The 19,736-nt window shown below is 42.8% G+C and overlaps 2 protein-coding genes across 4 annotated transcripts in view; both read left to right on the top strand.

The window, feature by feature from the left end:
• LOC124077018 (tubulin alpha-3 chain) overlaps positions 1 to 16,466 on the top strand; it is a 30,235-nt gene extending 13,769 nt beyond the window's left edge. The window contains exons 3-6 of the mRNA XM_058571751.1: positions 10,040 to 10,262; positions 11,153 to 11,301; positions 11,628 to 12,308; positions 16,061 to 16,466. Coding sequence (XP_058427734.1) covers positions 10,040 to 10,262; positions 11,153 to 11,301; positions 11,628 to 12,308; positions 16,061 to 16,357 — 1,350 coding nt within the window. The 3' untranslated portion in view covers positions 16,358 to 16,466. The remainder of the gene's footprint in view (positions 1 to 10,039; positions 10,263 to 11,152; positions 11,302 to 11,627; positions 12,309 to 16,060) is intronic.
• A 417-nt stretch (positions 16,467 to 16,883) lies between these two features.
• Thap7 (THAP domain containing 7) lies at positions 16,884 to 19,736 on the top strand. Of its 3 annotated transcripts, XM_046421193.2 has the most exons (4): positions 17,294 to 17,653; positions 18,082 to 18,237; positions 18,745 to 18,885; positions 19,064 to 19,736. In XM_046421193.2, exons 1-4 carry the CDS (start codon positions 17,574 to 17,576, stop codon positions 19,614 to 19,616), a joined length of 930 nt encoding a protein of 309 aa, XP_046277149.1. In that variant the 5' UTR covers positions 17,294 to 17,573; the 3' UTR covers positions 19,617 to 19,736. The 3 variants fall into 3 exon arrangements, with proteins under 3 accessions (XP_046277150.1, XP_046277153.1, XP_046277149.1); XM_046421194.2 differs by lacking the exon at positions 18,745 to 18,885 and having other exon boundaries at positions 16,884 to 17,653; XM_046421197.2 differs by lacking the exon at positions 18,082 to 18,237 and having other exon boundaries at positions 17,290 to 17,653.

Here is a 19,736-nt window from a genome sequence, read left to right as displayed (position 1 = left end):
GAAAGGAGTTAGGGATGTAGGTCAGTGATAGAACAATGCTAGGTTCAATCCCCAGTATCAGGAAGAAAAAACTAAAAGAAATGTGCACCGTTTACTGTGGCATAATATTCTCTGTGTGGCTATACCTTAATGTGTAGTTTATTTTATTTTATCTTTAAGTATTTATTTATTGTAGTTGGACACAAACCTTTACTTCACTTATTTATTTATTTATTTTAAATATTTATTTTATTAGTTGAAATTGGACACAATACCTTTATTTCCACTTATTTATTTTTATGTGTTGCTGAGGATGGAACCCAGGGTCCAGCATGTGGGAGGCGTGTGCTCCACCACTGAGCCACAACCCTAGCCCCCACTTATTTATTTTTATGTGTTGCTGAGGATTGAACCCTGGGTCTCGCACCTGTGAGGCCAGCTCTCTACCGCTGAGCCACAACCCCAGCCCTGTGGTTTATTCATCCTGTCCTGTTTCACTGGATCTTTGGGTAATTTCTAATCATTTTACACAGAAAGCTGCAGTGAGTTACCTGTACTCTAATGTAGGTGGAGTGCGATTCCAGAAATAGATGTCTGTGATTTTGTAGATATAGTCAGATTCCTTTCCATCAAGAATAAATGAGAGGGGGCTGGGTTTGTGGCTCAGTGGTACAGCATTTGCCTAGCATGGGTGAATCACTGAGTTCAATCCTCAGCACCACATAAAATATATAAATAAATGTATTGTGTCCAACTAAAAAATATATTTTAAAAAGAATAAATGAGGGGGCTGGGGATGTGGCTCAAGCAGTAGCGTGCTCGCCTGGCATGCGTGCTGCCCGGGTTCGATCCTCAGCACCACATACAAACAAAGATGTTGTGTCCGCCGATAACTAAAAAATAAATATTAAAAAAAAAAGAATAAATGAGAAACTCCTGTTCTCCCACAGAAAGGAAGGCTTCTGTTCATTTTTATATTCCCAGCTCATAGATACCTACTAGGTAACTGTTGAAATAATCCATTAATTAATACATTACACATCAGTGGAACCCAACCAACAGCTCTACCTTTGTGCACACCTAAAACAAGTGGCACACAACCATCAGATGTGATGGCACATGCCTGTAATAACAGCTACACCAGAGGCTGAAACAGGAGGATCACAAATAGAGATCAGCCTCAGCACTTTAGCAAGATAATGTTTCAAAAATAAAAAATAAAAAGAACCAGGCATGTAGCTCTGTGGTAAAGCACTTCTGGCTTCAATTCCTGGAATGAATGAATGAATGAATAAAACAAATGGCACACAAAAAATGGTCTTATGTGGAGAAACACCAGAAAGACTGTTCTACAGAAATTGACACAGTCCAGTTTTAATTTTCTCCAATTAACTGAGGCTGATGGCCAGTCATTTCAGCCTCAATTTCCTCTTCAAATTAATATTTATGAAGTTTTTTCTTTTTTGTGTGTGCTAAGGATTGAACCCAGGGCCTTGCATATGTAGGCAAGCACTGTATCACTGAGCTACATCCCCATCCATTTAAAAAAATTTTTTTTTGAGACAGAGTCTTGCTAAATTGCCTAGACTGGCTTTAAACTTGTGATCCTCTTCCCTCAACCTCCAGAGTCGCTAGAATTTTAGGTGTACACCACCATGTCCAACAAAATTTATAAAGTTTGATGGCTTTAAAACTTTATAAAAACATATGATTGTATAAAAAATATGACTAATCTTGACATTTCATCTCTGTAAAAGTTGGTTTTGAGGACTGGGGCTGTAGCTCAGTGGTAAAGCACTTGCCTCACATGTGTGAGGCACTGGGTTAGAACCTCAGCACCACATAAAAACAAAAGATAACTGTGTGTTCACCTACAGCTAAAAAAAATTTTTTTTTTAAAGTTGGTTTTGAGGCTTTTATTCTCTTATGGACAGAGCATGGAGTCGAGCTTCTTAACTTTTAAAGGTGAACTTTGTCTACTAGGGATTGAACCTAGAGGTACACTAAGCTACATCCCCATCCCTTGTTTAAAAATTTTAACTTTAAGACTGGGTCTCAAAAAAAAAAAAAAAAAAAGACTGGGTCTCACTGAGTTTGTTAGGACCTCTCTAAATTTCTGAGGCTGGCCTTGAACTTGCAATCCTCCTGCCTCAAGTTCTGAGCCAATGGGATTATAGTTGTGCCCCACCACACCCAATTTAAAGGTGAATTATTCTAAAAGGAAAATACCTCTATCATCCAGTAAGTAAAAAAGAAGCTTCAGGAATAGAAGAAATATGTGCATTTTACCATTGTAGGAGCTATTATTTTTAGCAAAGGCTTTGTTTGAGAAGAGAGAAAGAGAGAGAGAGAGATACAGACAGGCTGGGAATGTGGCTTACTGGTAGAGTGCTTGCCTAGCATGTATGAGTCCCTGGGTTCCACCCCTGGCATCACACATGAGCAAAAAAAGACAACCAAAATGATGATTGATCAATTAATTAATACACTTACAAAAAAGCTATTCAGCCGTTGTTGTATGATGCAGTCAAGTTGAAATGCTTAATATGATTTCAAAAGTTCATAGTGGACTGGGGATGTAGCTTAGTGGTAGAATGCTTGCCTAGGTTTAGTCCTCAGCATGACAAAAAAGAAAAAAGTGTGTAGTACTTAGTTTAATTATTTAATTAGAAATTTTTTGTGGTGGGAGGTGGTGAGTATAAACCCAAAGAGCTGATCTTTGAGAAAACATGTTAGGCACTTTTCCTTTGTGTTAGAAAGGTTTGTGATAAAGGAAATGCCAGTAACAGAAATTGCTCAAAACCCTACTTATGCATTCTAGTGTCTCATCACAAATTGATTATCTGGCCTAGTATGTGCCAGTAATCTTAGCTATCTGGGTGACTGAGGGTAGGAGGTGGAAAGTTAAGGACTTCCTCTGCAACTTAATGAGACCCTATCTCAAAACAAAAACTACATAAATAAAAGGGCTGAGGTTGTAGCTGTGTTAAATCCCCAGTACCAAACAAAACAAAAAACCTTAAACTATCAGTTGTGTCTTAACCATTTGTCTTAAGTGTACTAAGAAGAAGCAGAATTTCTAAGCTTTACAGGAGCTTAAAGACAAAGAGACAAACCCACTCCTGGGTTAGGAGCTTTGAAACAACTGATAGTTTGAAATTTCTGAGCCATGATGTGATCATAGTTACATGAGGGAACAATAATACACTTCTTTAAAATTATCTGGATTTTTTTAATGAATATAATACCTTTATCTTATTTTTATGTGGTGCTGAGAATCAAACCCAATGCCCCATATGTGCTAATAAGCAAGTGCTCTACCACTAAGCTACAACCCCAGCTCTATCTGGATCTTTATGTGGCCATTTGCACTGCTTGTTTTTTTTTTTTTTTTAATTCTTGATATCCCTTCTGAGTGGCTTTCGTAAAATGTTCAAGGATTTTTGTCCATTCCATTTGTTGTCGAATTTATTGACAAAAAATTACAATATTTCTTTATCTTGAAATATCTCAGCATCAGTAATAATCATCTTTTTTTTTGAAAGAGAGAATTTTTTATATTTATTTTTCAATTTTCAGTGGACACAACATCTTTATGTGGTGCTAAGGATCGAACCCAGCACCCCGCACATGCCAGGCGAGCGCGTTACCACTTGAGCCACATTCCCAGCCCATCTTTTTTTCTCATTCCATTTCTAGTAATTTGTCTAAGCCTTTTCTGGATCAGTTGGGCTTGGAGTTCATCAATTTCATTGCACTGTTCTAAGTACCATTTTTTGCTGTCACTGATTCTAATATTTTTCTGTTTTTTTTTTTAATTTTATTCTTGCTCTTTATTATTTTTTCTGCTTAATTTAGGTATTTGCTCTTTTTTCTAGTTTCTTAAGATGGAAGCTTCAGTCATTGATTTTTAGGTTTATAAAAGGAGAGTCCATGAGTCATTGATCTGTAGTTTTCTTTGATTTTTGGTATTAAGGTAATGCTGGCCTCATGAGAAATGTTCTTCTCCTGAACGAGTTGTATGTGTCATGGATTTTAGACTTCTTTTTAAGTATTTTTTTTTTTAGTTGTAGATGAACACACAGTATCTTTATTTATTTTTATGTGGTGCTGAGGATCAAACCCAGTGCCTCACACATGCGAGGCAAGCGCTTTACCACTAAGCTACAGCCCTAGTCCCTGATTTTAGACCTTTTAATTTTTTTTAGTATTTTTGTAAGTTTCTTTCTAAGCTCTGTTTAAGCTGCATCCCACAAAAATTTTGATGTTATGTCTTCATTTTCATTCCATATACTTTGCAAATTTCCCTTACTATTAGCTTTAAACATTTGGGAATTATCCAGATATCTTTGTTATTGATTTCTAATTCTAACATTCAGAAACATATTTTGTTTTATCTGGATTTTTAAAAAAATGTATTGAAACTTATGACCAGTTGAGAATATGATCTATTTTAGTAAATTTTCCCTAGGCAGTTAAAATGTATATTTTGCTGCTCTTGCAGTGTGGACAGTTCTATAAATGTCAGTTAGGTCATTGTGGTTGACATTGTCTAAATCTTTTATATCATTACTTATTTTTGTGACTTGTTCTGTTGGTTATTGAAAGAAGAATATAAGAGTCTTTAATTGATTATGGATTGTATGTTTCTTCATTCAAATTTTTTAAAAAAATTTTTAGTTGTAGATGAACACAATACCTTTATTTTAAAATTTATTTTTATGTGGTGCTTAGGATCGAACCAAGTGCCTCAAACATGCTAGGCGAATGTTATTCTACTGAGCAACAAAACAACCCCAGCCCTCTTCATTCAGTTTTGTCAGTTTTTGCTTTGAATGATTTGAAATTCTGTATTAAAAATTTATAAAGATAGCAATGCATAAACATTAAGAATTATTGCCGGATGTGATAGTGCACTACTGTAATCCCAACAGTTTGGAAGGCTGAGGCAGGGGGATCATGAGTTCAAAGCCAGCCTCATCAACAGCGAGGTACTAAGCAACTCAGTGAGACCCTGTCTTTAAATAAAATACAAAATGGTGATGTGGTTCAATGGTTGAGTGCCCCTGTGTTAGACCAGGATGCAAGAAAAGACCACTGACTCCAATTAAAATCAAATTAAAGCAAGCTTATTATTTCGACGGCCGGGCTGCCTCTCCCACCCAAAACCTCAGGAACAAGACAGCAGCCGCAGCTTTCCTGCAGCCCAGCTTTATAACCCAGAAAGTTACACAAAGAGGGGGGGTTACAGATAACAGAACTCTGACAAGCATAACACAAATGGTAGTTTACATTTTTGCTGGCCCCGACATCAGAATTTATGAAGGTCATTAGAGCCTTAGAGAAGGTCGTTATCTGGCCAGGGAAGGCCAAGATTTGTGAGGTGTCACTAAAGTTTCAGAGAGGGCTGCTATCTGGTCAGAGAGCCAGGCATGGGTGAGTTCAAGGCATGGGCAGGCATTCCAAGCAGGTTCAGAATTTGCAGTAATTTATAGTAAAGCAGAAATTATCTTTTCATGGCTTTGTGGCGAGATGGCTCCCAATTTTAAGAAAAGATCAGGTTCCGTCTATCACATGAGTTTAATCCCTGTATCCCCCATCAAAAAAGAATTATCATACTTTCTTGATGAATTGACCCCCTTTTCACTATGACCTTCTTTTTCCCTGATAAAATTCTTCCCTTTAAAAACTATGTTGTTAGGTCAAAAAGTAAAGAAGATACTCCATTAAAACTGAATCAAAGGAAAGCTAGAGTGACTATGCTAATGGTGTATCTTCTTTACTTTTTAACCTATCTCTGGGTTTCTTGTCTTTAGTGTATAGTTTAGTCTTTTTTTTTTTTTTTTCCCAGTACTGGGGATTGAGTATATCAGCACTTAACCATTGAGCTACATCCTCAAACCTTTTGAAATATTTATTTTGAGGAAGGGTCTTGCTAAATTGTCCAGGCTGGTCTTGAACTTGCGATCCTCCTGCCTCAGCCTCCCTATTAGCTGGGATTACAGGCAGGTACCCCATATCCATCTTGGTCTTGCTTTTTAATCTATCTGAATCTTTTAGTTAGGTGTTTATAGTTGTAAAGACATTTAATATGATTATTCAAATGGTTTGGCTTACATCTACCAGGTTGCTATTTATTTTCTATTTATCTTATTTGTTCCCTTTTTTCTTTCTCTTTCTTAAATAATTGATTATTTTTATGATTTTTAAAAATCTCCTTCATTAGTTTCTTGTCTGTACCACTTTGTTTTATTTATTTTGTGTGTGTGTGTGTGTGTTTGCTTTGGGGATGATAGCACATATATTTAATTTATCATAGTCTACACGGAATACTTTGATTTTCCCATTTTGTGACCTTTGTGCTATTGTCATATTTTACCTTTGTAAATCCCACAAGAAATAATTATTTTTGCCTTAATTATATTTTAAAGATGTGGTAAAAGTCTTTTATGTTTGCCCACATATTTAGCGGTTTCAGTGTTCTTCATTCTTTTGTATGGGTCCAATTTTCCCTCTGGTATTTTTTTTTTTTGCCTGAAGGGATTTCTTTAACATTTTTTGTAGTATGATCTGCTAATGATTAAGTCTCTCAGATTTTGAATATCTTCAAAAGCCTCTATTTTGCATTTTAAACAGCTCTATGGAGGTATAGTAACATAAAAGTAAAGTTCACATTTAAAAAGTATAATTTGATGAGATTTAACATAATATTAATATATTCATGGGCTGGGATTATGACTCAGTGGTAGAGCGCTTGCCCACATGTGCAAGGGGGCCTGGGTTCGATCCTCAGCACCACATAAAAATAAATAAATAAGATAAAGGTACTGTGTCCAACCATAACTAGAAAATAAATATTTAAAATTTTTTAAAAAATATATTCATAACCCATGAAACCGTTACCACAAATGTTAAATGAGCATATGGGGGCAGGGTTGGGGTTGTGGCTCAGCAGGTAGAACGCTCGCCTAGCATGTGCGAGGTGCTGGGTTTGATCCTCAGCACCACATAAAAACAAATAAAATAAAGGGGAAAAATGAGCATATCCATCACCCCCAAAAATTTCATGGTGCTTCTTTGCAAACCTTTTCACCTACTGCCCTCCCAATCTTTAAATTTGCTTTAATCTGCTTTTCTGTATTTTCTAGAATTTTTATATAAGTGAAATAATAAAACTCTTCTGTTGTTGCATAATCATTACTATAATTGTTTTTAAATTCAACTGTGTGGATATATCAATATGATTTATTTTTATTGTTAATATATTTGTTTGTGTTTGGTACTATGGATTGAATCTGGGGATACTCTACTACTGAGCTACATGCCCAGCCCTTTTTTATTTTTATTTTGAGACCAGGTCTCACTAAGTTGACAATTCTGCTCTCAAATTTTCAATCCTTCTTCCTCAATCTTCCAAGTAGCTGGGATTATAGGCATAAGCCATTGTGCCCAGTTTATTGCTTTATTTTCATTTTAAAAGTTAGTGTGGTGAAGTACATACGACATAAGATTTTTCCATTTTAAACATTTTTATGTGTACCACTCAGTAATGACAAGAACATTCACATGTTGTATAACCATCACCGATATTTCCAAAACTTTTTCATCAACCTCAAATTTCTTCTTAAGTGTGTAATCTGATGTAAATCCCATTTAATATCTTTTTTTATTTCAGACTCTATTTTTTTAGATATTATCAGTTCGTGTCTTTTTTATATTAAATGTATCTCTTGTTATACCACTTTTTCCTCTACCTTCCTAAACATATGGGTATATAATATTTATTTTAATGCTCTAGTCTCTAATTCTATCATCTATATCATTTCTGGGTTTGTATCAGTGAATTTTTCTCTTCATTATAGTCAGATTTTGTCTTATTTTTCTCTGAGGTTTAAATTGGATACCAGATATTGTAAATTTTACATTATTGGGTTTTAGATTTTGTGGGGGAGGTGTATTAATATGCCAAGAAACGGTGCCTTTTAAAAATTTTTTTGATTTTTTATTTGTTCTTTTTAGATAAGCATGACAGTAGAGTTATTTTGACATATATACATGGAGTATAACTTATTCTAATTAGGATCCCATTCTTGTGGTTGAACATGATGTGGAGTTACACTGGTCATGTATTCATAGATGAACATAGGAAAGTTATGTCTGGTTCATTATATTGTCTTTCCTATTCCCATCCCATCTCCCTCCTCTTCAATCCCCTTTGTCTAATCCACTGAACTTCTGTTCTCCCCCCACCTTATTATGTGTCACCATCCACATGTCAGAGAGAACATTCAGCCTTTTTTTGTTGTTTGTTTGTTTGGACTGGCTTATTTCACTTAGCATGATAGTCCCCAGCTCCATCTACTAACTGGCAAATGCCATAATTTCATTCTTCTTTATGGCTGAGTAATATTCCATTATGTACATGTACCACATTTTCTTTTTTAAAAAATATTCTTTTAGTTGTAGATGGATACAATATCTTTATATTTATTTATTTTTATATGGTGTTGAGGATTGAACCCAGCGCCTCACACATGCGAGGCACTCTACCACTGAGCTACAGGCCCAGCTCCCACATTTTCTTTATACATTCATCTATTGAAGTGCACCTGGTTGGTTCTGTACTTTAGCTATTGTAAATTGACTGCTATAAACATTAATGTGGCTGCATAACTGTAGTATGTGGATTTTAAGTCCTTTGGGTATATACCGAGGAGTGGAATAACTGGGTCAAATGGTGGTTCCATTCCAAGTTTTTTTGAGGGTCTACACACTGCTTTCCAGAGTGGTTGATCAATTTGCAGTTCCAAGAAATAGTTCCTTTTGAGGTTGCTTTTACACTTTTTTAAAAATATTTTTTAGTTGTAGTTGGACACAATACCTTTATTTTATTTATTTATTTTTATGTGGCGCTGAGGATCGAAACCAGGGCCTCATACATGCTAGGTGAGCACTCCACCATTAGGCTGAAACCCCAGCCCTACATTTTCTTTTGTAGGTTCAGATCAGCCTTTAGTTTTGGCCTCACTTGGCCCTACTTATGAGGACTCCATTTATTACTCTGTGAATCAAGAAGTCTTTCCACCACAATTGGTGGGAACACAAACTGTTCCCAGCCCTGTGTGAGTTCCAGGGATTGCTCTGCCTGCCCTTCCCTGGCATTGGCTTATACCTAATATACCACACAGTACTCAACTACAGACTTCCTTGAATTCTGCTTATTTGTATAAAATTCTTTCTGCACATCTATTCCTTCTCTGCTCTGCCCCGTGGTTTCTAGCTTTTTTGCCTCACTGAGCAATGAATTCTCTCTCATCAAACCAGGGGATGCCTGGGTTGTTTGGCCTTCTGTCCCACACCCTGGTGTTCACCAGGCAGTATGGGGTGATTATAAAGCTGCTCTAGGGAACTTGCATCTTGTGCCAGCTATTGTCCAATGACTGAAAACCATTATTGTATATATCTTCTCTATTTTCCTGAGTCCTTGCTTCAGACACAATAATAAATTCCATCCTTACGTAGAAGCAGAATTACCTGTCAGATTATTATAATTCTACTACTACTACTACTACTACTACTAGTTTTTGGTACCAGGGAATGAACTCAGGCACTTGACCACTGAGCGACATCCCCAGCCCTATTTTGTATTTTATTTAGAGACAGGGTCTCATTGTGTTGCTTAGTGCCTCACTTTTGCTGAGGCTGCCTTTGAACTCTTAATCCTCCTGTCTCAGCTTCTGGAAACTCTGTTATTATAGGTGTGCACAACCATGCCCAGTACTTGACAGATTATTATATGTTCACTTTAAACAATTTATTAGAAGAAGAACTTATAATAACTATTCTGATTCATTGATTCAAATTTATCTGTATTAAAGTTGGAAACGCAGGTGTTCTGATATAGAATGATTATGGAACTCATGGGATATTATGTCCCCAAAAAAAATTACACCAAAATATATTAAAAGGGTTAATTTATAACAGAAGTCTCATTTACATTTTATATATAGTTTGAATTACCTTGAAGAGGAAGATTTCATGTTTATGTTCTGGTTCCCAGCGCGAGTGTATCTCTATCCACGTGGGGCAGGCAGGTGTCCAGATCGGCAATGCCTGCTGGGAACTGTACTGCCTTGAACATGGAATTCAGCCCGATGGTCAGATGCCAAGTGACAAAACCATTGGCGGCGGGGATGACTCGTTCAACACATTCTTCAGCGAAACCGGGGCTGGCAAGCACGTGCCCAGAGCAGTGTTTGTGGACCTGGAGCCCACCGTGGTTGGTAGGTGCTCAGGCCTGCAGGGAGGCCTTCCTGGGAGGGTGGGAGAGCCTTGGTAAAGTCCCATGTAGACTCCTTGAATCCCTGTGCAGAAAGGAGGGATGTTGAAGCCTATGCTCCCAACATTGCTGGGTGAGGAACTCACTGGTGTGGACTGAAGGATCTTGACTGTGGGATTCAGGAACATACCTCAGGAAACCTGCCCGGCAGAGAAAAGCTGCTTAACCAGCAGTAAGCTGGGCTGCAGAGAGATTCCCTCCTGGCTGACTCTGCTGGTCAGGTGTCTCCCATGCACACCCAGTGCAGGGTGCACGGCCTTGGTTCCCTCCTTCATGCCACCCACACTGACATGCTGGCACACTATAGTCTTGAGCTGCCCGGAGACTGGAACCTTAAGTGTAGAACATTCATTGGGTTCCTCTAGATTGGAAGTCCTAGGTAGTTTCCTTTAAGAGGTGTAAAACAGAGCACCTTTCATTGGTTCCCCTGGGACATAACAGAATACTGATTTTCCAACCTGTGTGACCTGGGCAACATGCAATTCCCTGATGGCATAGCCCCACTGAAGTCACGCTGACCTGGTGACTGCAGGTTTATGAGTGAGTTTTTAATTGTTCCCTTTGATGTAGCTAAGGGTAGGAAAGAAAGAAGTAGCTGGAGAATCACCCATATGGGCATGTGAGCATTTTGCTCTCAGTGGGAACTGATCCTGCTGGCATTTGTATATCTGTTGACTCTACCTTACTACAGCCATAAGTGGCATTTGTGGTTTGTGTATCATACAGAGAATTTTCCAGCGTGTGCTTTGTAGATTCAGCCCTCCTGCGGCTGTGTCCACCTTAATGAGTACAGCAGGCCAGAGAGACTCTCAGATCATGGGTTTGTTTTTGTAGATGAAGTGCGCACAGGGACCTACAGGCAGCTCTTCCACCCAGAGCAGCTGATCACTGGGAAGGAAGATGCCGCCAATAATTATGCCAGAGGCCATTACACCATTGGCAAGGAGATCGTGGACCTGGTCCTGGACCGGATCCGTAAACTGGTAAGAAGAGCACCAAGGAGGCTTCTTGAAGTGGTTCCTGGGTGGGGACGGAGGGCCTTGGATTGTGAAAGGGAGGTCATCTGGGGAGGTCTTAGGTCAGGTTCTGGGATCTGACCAAGTCTACAGAGTCTTCTTGTATGGTGTCTGCTGAGATGCATTGATAGCTGTCTCTTGTCCGCTTTGGCTTCTGAGGGTAATGCCTGCTGGTTAGGCACTTATTTGAGTCCATGTGAACTTGTGAGAGCACAGAGAAGTGAGCCTGGCCTGTTGGAGTTTGGTGGTGTGTCTTCCACAGCCTTTGGCTCACATTGTGTGGTTTCTTGCAGGCGGATCTGTGCACAGGACTGCAGGGCTTCCTCATCTTCCACAGCTTCGGGGGCGGCACGGGCTCCGGGTTCGCTTCTCTGCTCATGGAGCGGCTGTCAGTGGACTATGGCAAGAAGTCCAAGCTGGAATTTGCCATCTACCCAGCTCCGCAGGTTTCCACAGCTGTGGTAGAGCCCTACAACTCCATCCTGACCACCCACACGACCCTCGAGCACTCCGACTGTGCCTTCATGGTGGACAACGAAGCCATCTATGACATCTGTCGGCGCAACCTGGACATCGAGCGGCCCACGTACACCAACCTCAATCGTCTCATTGGGCAGATCGTGTCCTCCATCACGGCCTCCCTGCGGTTCGATGGGGCCCTGAACGTGGATCTGACGGAATTCCAGACCAACCTGGTGCCTTATCCCCGCATCCACTTCCCCCTGGCCACTTATGCCCCGGTCATCTCGGCGGAGAAAGCCTATCACGAGCAGCTCTCAGTGGCTGAGATCACCAATGCCTGCTTTGAGCCTGCCAACCAGATGGTGAAGTGTGACCCTCGCCATGGCAAGTACATGGCCTGCTGCATGTTGTACAGGGGGGACGTGGTCCCAAAAGATGTCAATGCAGCCATCGCCACCATCAAGACCAAGCGCACCATCCAGTTTGTGGATTGGTGCCCCACTGGGTTTAAGGTAGGACTGGGTACTTTTTAGTCACCTTGCTAGTCAGGGAGCAGCAGGTGCACACTGGTGCTGACCCTCAAGGCACACCTCCTTCAGGGAGGTTGCCTCTTGATGTTAATGAGACTGCAAGGAGAGCAGTCCTTAATTAGCTAACAGCTTCATTCTTCATGTAATACATTCATTCTGTGCACTCCTTTCTTAAAACCATGCTTTAAAGTTGATAGTGAGGTTGGTGTTGCCAGTTTCTTAATAGTTTAGAAGAGTGAGGCTGAGATACCTTTAAGGGGCCTGCAAGTGATGGGAAGGAGAATTCAGAAATGGTCTGGCAGCAGACCCTGATCTCTCACCTCTCTACTGACTTTAGACATTTGTCAGGGCCTATGATTCCTTTTTCGTTGGTCCAAATGGTAGATTTTTACTTTACTTGATGTTGTTTACCTGTTGTGCCTGAATTTTAGAAATTATTTATGTTTTTATGAATGGATTGTTAAATGTGTATCTCAGTGTTTTTTTATTTTTAAATTTTTAGTTGTAGATGGACACAACTTTTTAATTTAATTTATTTATTTAGTGGTGCTGAGGATCACCCCTAGTGCTCCATGCATGCGAGGCAAGTGCTCTTCCACTGAGCCACAACCCCAATCCTAAGCATTTAAGTGTGGGCAAAGGGTAGGTTTGACGTCTATTATGGGGAAAGCACCATGTATGTGGAAGCCATCCTAGACTCTCAGGCTGTAACACTTGTTGGATTACCAGACTAAATGCTTCCCCATACATGTGTTCCTCAACTCTTTGCCCTCTGGTTTGTGGATATCAGTCCTTATCCATAATAGTTTTCCATTTATTCAAAGCTCTGGGCCCCGATTTTTTTTTTAAGGATTGAACAGTGATTGAACATAGTGGCTCTTACCACTGGGCCACATCCCCAACACTTTTATATTTTGAGACAGAGTCTCCCTAAGTTGTTTAGATACTAGCTAGACTGCTAAGGCTGACTTTGAACTCTGAATCCTGCTGCCTCAACCTCCCAAGTTGCTGCAGTTACAGGTGTGTGCCACCAAGCCCAACTGGGCCCCATATTTGTAAGCCCTGATGAGTTCCTGAGGTGTTGGGGGAGGTAAAGGTCATTCCAGAATGAAAACATCACAGGAATATGTGTTAATCATCTTCTTCTGATGTGGAATGGCCATGGCTTGCCTGTTACTACAGGAAGCGTTTTGAAACCTCTCAGCCCCAGTTCACAAAGACATCTGCACACAGATTACTGGTAAGATGGTATTTTTCATTTGTCAAGTTTAAAGTAACTCATAGAAGCAGGTAAAATCTACTACAGACTTTGCTGACCTTGAAATAGTCATCAAATGTAAGACAGGGGTAGCAGAAGCTAGTTAGAGGTTACAGGTAGTTGTTGAAACTTTCCATTTTGTTTCTAATTTTTAAGCCTTTGGTTTGAGAAACAAAAATATTTTTCCAGTAGGTGAGACATTTGGGAGTTGAGGACATATAAAGCAGCCTTAGTTGGCAGGGCAAGTGCAAGATGCTTGCCCAGGTTTGCTGTCCTAGCTGAGTGGTTCTAAGAGGCAGCAGGGAGGCAGGTCTGTAGGAAAGTGTGTGTGTCAGCCTCTGCTGTCCCCTTATAGAAGACCATCCAGCACTAGGTGGGCCTTGTTGAATTCTCCTTGCTCTAAGTTCTTTCTTGTCAGTTGGAGTGTGACTTGGCAGCCATTCTTTTGCAACCATTTGCTGAGGGATACACTATTTTCAAGGAGTCTCTTCCATGATTAAAACCATTTGGCTTTTTTTTTAATACTCAACATCTTTTGTTTTTATTTATTTGTTTATTGTATGTGGTGCCAGGAATCAAACCCAGTGCCCCACGCATGCTAGGCAAATGCTCTACCACTGAGCCACAGCCCTGGCCTTCTTTTTTTTTTTTTAATATTTAGTTTTTAGTTATAGTTGGACATAGTACCTTTATTTTATTTATTTATTTTTATATGGTGCTGAAGATCAAACCCTGGGCATTGGGCGTGCTAGGCAAGTGCTCTACTGCTGACCACATGGGAGGCACTGGGTTCAATCCTCAACTCCATCATTTGGCCTTTTTATACTACAAAATCAGTATAAAATATTGAAACAAGGTGGAAGGCTGAAAAGCTGAAATCCTCTTCCCCTTCTCCAGAGCTTTTTTGTCCTTTAAGAGATGTCTTTGCCTATTTCAGGTAACCATGCCTCTTGTTATACAGGTGATGCTGGCTGACAGAGAAGTCACAGACATGGGCAAAGGATGCATGTTCCTTCCCTGTAGGTGGCAGACCCAAATTCCTGCATATAGTTGGCCAAACAGAACAGGAGTCTGGCAGCACTGCCACTTACAAGGGCTAGTTGGCTGGGCTTTAAAGTTGTGGGAGGGCACCCCCTCCATCAGAGTTTGAGCTCCTGTGCCCTTCCCTCTACCCCTTCTAAAGCCTCTGGAGCCTAGCTGTGTGCAGAGCTCCTGCTAACTACTTCTGTTCACAGGATAGTGCAGGGTCACTGACTCAACACACTCCCAGGTATTCATGCGCTTCAGTTTCAGCACATGTTCCAGTAGCCTCTGAGGCTGTACTCTGAGTGTAATGCTAACCACATACGTTTGTTTGTTTCTCCCCCCCCACACACACACACACTTAACTACATAGAATTCAACTGTTTTCTTTAATGAGTATACATCAAACCCAAGGCAAATTGATATACCTGAACTGGGTTCTCAATTCATTTTTCTTGCTTTCTTTTTGTTTTTTAAGTAATATTCTTTTTTAAAAATATTTATTTTTTAGTTGTAGTTGGACACAATACCTTTATTTTATTGATTCATATGTGGTACTGAGGATCAAACCCAGGTCCCTGCATATGGTAGGCAAGTACAGTACTGCAGAGCCATGACCCCAGCCCCATAATATTGTTTTTTAAAAAAACATTTTTTAGTTGTAGTTAACACAATACCTTTATTTTATTTATTTATTTTTACATGATGCTGAGGATCGAACCTAGGGCCTTGCACGGGCTAGGTGAGTGCTCAACCCTGAGCCACGACCCCAGCCCGTAATATTGTATTTTTAATAAGTGTTTTTTGTTGTTGGAAATGGACAGAATGGCTTCGTTTATTTTTATGAGGTCCTAAGGATCAAACCAAGTGCTCCAACCCCAGCCCTCATTCATTTTCATGTTTTACTTTAGAGATGTAATACGATTGAACTGGTTGCTTATAAATGGATGATCCTTTCCAATTTTGCCATTAAAACAAAGATTCAACTCTGTACTTAAAAACCTAAAACATAGGGCACACAGTCAATCCTCAGCACCATATAAATATAAATAAAATACCTTCATTTAAAAGAAAAACAAAAAACCTAAAACATCAGACTGGGATTTCGGCTCAGCAATTGAGTGCTTGCTTTGCACATGTGAGGCACTGGGTTCAATCCTCAGCACCACATTAAAAAAAGGTTTAAAAAACACCTGATACATCTTCCTGTGGGTGAATCTAAAAGCAGTATGGTAGGGTCAAAGTACATTAAATGTTGACAGTTTATGCCAAAAACCTTTATTGTAATTATTTGTTTTTATGTGGTGCTGAGGCTAGAACCCAGGGCCACTGAGCTACATACAATCCCAGGCCAGGGCATTGTTTAAACTGGGATCAGTGCTCCAGTTTTCAATAAGCCATCATATGTGAAACCTACATCAGTTTCACTCTTGTTGTTCCTCTTCCCTGGCAGGTGGGCATTAACTACCAGCCCCCCACAGTGGTGCCTGGAGGAGACCTGGCCAAGGTGCAGCGGGCTGTGTGCATGCTGAGCAACACCACTGCCATCGCGGAGGCCTGGGCCCGCCTGGACCATAAGTTCGACCTCATGTATGCCAAGCGGGCCTTTGTGCACTGGTATGTTGGCGAAGGCATGGAGGAAGGGGAATTCTCAGAGGCCCGAGAGGACCTGGCAGCGCTGGAGAAGGATTATGAAGAGGTGGGCGTGGATTCTGTGGAAGCAGAGGCTGAAGAAGGGGAAGAATACTGACTGGGAGGGTATGACTGGCAGCAACTCTCCCTTTCACTCTCTCTCCTGGGCGCGCACACTGTAACATTTACAGGATATATTTACCTATTAAAATTTGTTTATTGAGGCATTATTTGTTCTGTGTGCTGTACTTTGATCAGACTGCCTGTCTAGAGGCCCGCCTTTGCCAGTGGATTCCTCAGGAGAAAATATATCCCTTTGTTTCTTTTAGAGAATTGGTAGGCACGTTTGTATGCTTAAGTACTGCATTTCTCCCAGAAAGGCTTCGGAAGGGCTTCCTAAGGGAATTATCAATGTCTTCAATCTGAGCATTCTCTTTAGTCCTTCCTGGCATTCTTGTCTGGCAGACACACTGATGTCTGTTTCCTCCAACATCGTGAAGGGTTTCACCCAGTAATCATTCGGGGGTGCAGTGGACTCCGCCTAGGGCGTGTATCCAAGGGCTGTGTCAACCCAGTTCTTAACTTCCTTTTCCACATATGTCCTTAGCCTTCCTCCACTGCTCGCATGCCGCTGTGGGAGACAACAAAACCTCCAGAATTACCCAAAGTGTACTCAAGAGCCACAGCCTGTAAGCACTCCCTCAAACCCTCGCCCCGAAAGATGAGTCAAGTTTTGAGCAGGGGGTTCCGGTGGGTTGTTTTTCTTAGCAAGAGTCCTGGACCCCTTTGTGTGCGCGAGCGCTTTCTTGAGTTAGGGAGTCCTTCCTTTGGGTGACGGTGGGCTTGCGAGGATCCCGGGGCATTGAGCACACGCCGCACGGACCAGCACCCGGGAGCCGCTTCAAACGAGTGGGGCGTTAACGAAGAGCTGACCTTTGGACAAAGAAAAACCCAGGAGTGGGACGAGTATCCCACGGTCCTAACCGGATGACGCAGGCGCGACACAGGACAAGGCCCGCAGCTTCCGGCGCCAGCCCGCTGGGAAACTTTCAGCACCGCCTCCCCGCTCGTGAGCGCCGTTCGCGCCGGAGGCTCTATGGTACCAACTTCCGCTGAGCGCCACTACTCGCGAGAATTCCGCGTCGCAGCAATGGCGGGACCGTGAGTGCCGCTGACGGGACTCAAAGAGAACGGGCTGGAACGGGTTTGGGCCGAGATCGGGCTACTGGGGTCCCTACGGGCAACTTTTCCCTGGAGGGCGTGGCAGCTGGGGTCGTGAAGCCACTCCGGGGTCCGGACGGCCGCCAGCGACCTAGCTCCCGCCTCTTCCCCAGATGCCGCGCCACTGCTCGGCCGCCGGCTGCTGCACACGGGATACGCGCGAGACGCGCAACCGCGGCATCTCTTTCCACAGGTCGGCGCGCGTGCGTGTTAGTGCGCGACGTCTCCCTTGCGCATGCGTTTTGTTGTCCTCCGCTGGAGTCACGATGGCGCTTTCGTCCCTCCCCTTCCTCCAGGCCGCGAGAGGCTTGAACCTGTGGGTGGGCGGGCGAAGGGGGCGGGTCATTGGCGCCTAAGTCCGGTCCTGGAAGAAAAACGGGACGCTTACCAGGCTTCTACTTGGTGCTTTCTCTTCCCAGCCAGCGGACCCTGAGCGCTCTGCTTTCGCCAGGGCTCAGTTTCCTGGTCTGTGCCAGAGGTAGCGGGGGTACTTCTTCGACAGGGTCACAGGGAGGTCTCCTGGCGGCATGTGCAGGGCCTACTCTTCCTCCCTGGGGAACTTGAACAGCATGAGCCCAGGGGCTCCGGCAGCCTGGTTCTCACGGGTTTGTGGTTCTGCAGACTTCCCAAGAAGGACAATCCGAGGCGTAGCCTGTGGCTGGCCAACTGTCAGCGGCTGGACCCCAGCGGCCAGGGCCTGTGGGACCCTGCCTCTGAGTACATCTACTTCTGCTCCAAACATTTCGAGGAGAACTGCTTTGAGCTGGTGGGAATCAGGTGGGCTTCCTTGCCAGCCAGCATTGGGCAGGGTGTGGGGTGTCAGCATAGTATACAGCGGGGCAGCTGTGTCTTGAAGAGGCAGTCCCTGAGCAGCTGCCCTGAGGACAGCTTGCCAGGTGGACAGGCAGCCATGGTTCCAAAAGTGCTGCTTTCCCTTCCCCTTTGTGTACAGTAAAGCGCACTCCCAGTTTCACTTTGCCAGTAACACCAGAGAAAAACAGCTGTTCCAGGGAGTGTTCCTCACCCAGGCCTCCCAGCAAGCCCACAAAAAGAATTCTTTTTGGGTGATCTGTCCAGCCCTGTTGGTGGAGCTGCTTCATCCATCTCAGCTTTAAGAGATTGGTGGGATTCTGCCTAACATGGCATTTTCTCAAACTTGTTTATTATGTGCCTTCCAGCCTGCCACAACCTCCAGTACTGGGGAAGCTGTGTTGGGTGCCAGGGAGAGATGGCCCAAGTGGCAGCACTTGTTCTTCAGCTCATTAGTGCTGCTTTTCCCCACAGTGGCTATCACAGGCTGAAGGAAGGGGCAGTTCCCACCATATTTGAGTCTTTCTCCAAATTACGCCGGACAACCAAGACCAAGGGGCATAGTTATCTACCTGGGCCCCCCGATGTCAGCCGGTTGCGGAGATGCAGGAAGCGGTATGTGCTATGGGTGTTAAATGTTCCCCACTTTCTTTTACCATGAGACTAAGGGTGTGGGCTTTAGGGTTTGCCAACATATAGGGTTCTTACTGCACCAACCCTCTTGTGGGGTTTCATATGTTAGGGCATTTCTTTGAAATGAGATCTCCCTGTCAATCCCTTTTTCTCTCTGCAGCTGCCTTGAAGACCGAGGGCCCACAACTCCATTTTCTCCACCTCCTCCTGCTGATGTCACCTGCTTTCCGGTGGAAGAGGCCTCTGCACCTGCCACTTTGCCTGCCTCCCCATCTGGGAGGCTGGAGCCTGGCCTTAGCAGCCCCTTCTCAGACCTTCTGAGCCCTGTTGGTGCCCAGGCTGATGAAGCAGGCTGTAGTACGCAACCCTCTCCAGAGCAGCAAACTTCCCCTCTTGAGCCTCGACCTATCTCTCCCTCAGCCTACATGCTGCGCCTGCCCCCGCCTGCTGGAGCCTACATCCAGAATGAGCACAGCTACCAGGTGGGCAGTGCCCTTCTCTGGAAGCGGAGGGCTGAAGCGGCCCTAGATGCACTGGACAAGGCCCAGCGCCAGTTGCAGGCTTGCAAGCGGAGGGAGCAGAGGCTGAGACTACGGCTGACCAAGCTGCAGCAGGAGCGTGCACGAGAGAAGCGGGCGCAGGCAGATGCCCGCCAGACTTTGAAGGAGCATGTGCAGGACTTTGCTATGCAACTGAGCAACAGTATGGCCTGAGGGAATGGCTATCATGAAGGCTTCGGCCTGTTTCTCCCTCAAAATCTGCTAGTGAGCACCTGATGTGAACTGAATCCACCAGACCACTAAATAGCACAATAAAGTGGATTCTAGATGGTT

This window comes from Marmota monax, unplaced genomic scaffold, assembly GCF_021218885.2.
Source record: "Marmota monax isolate L192 unplaced genomic scaffold, Marmota_monax_Labrador192_F-V1.1 WCK01_AAM20220418_F8-fsc00157, whole genome shotgun sequence".
In the NCBI taxonomy this organism is placed as follows: Eukaryota; Metazoa; Chordata; class Mammalia; order Rodentia; family Sciuridae; genus Marmota; species Marmota monax.
Note: the sequence above shows the minus strand (reverse complement) of the source record. Positions and strands in the feature narration are given on the sequence as shown.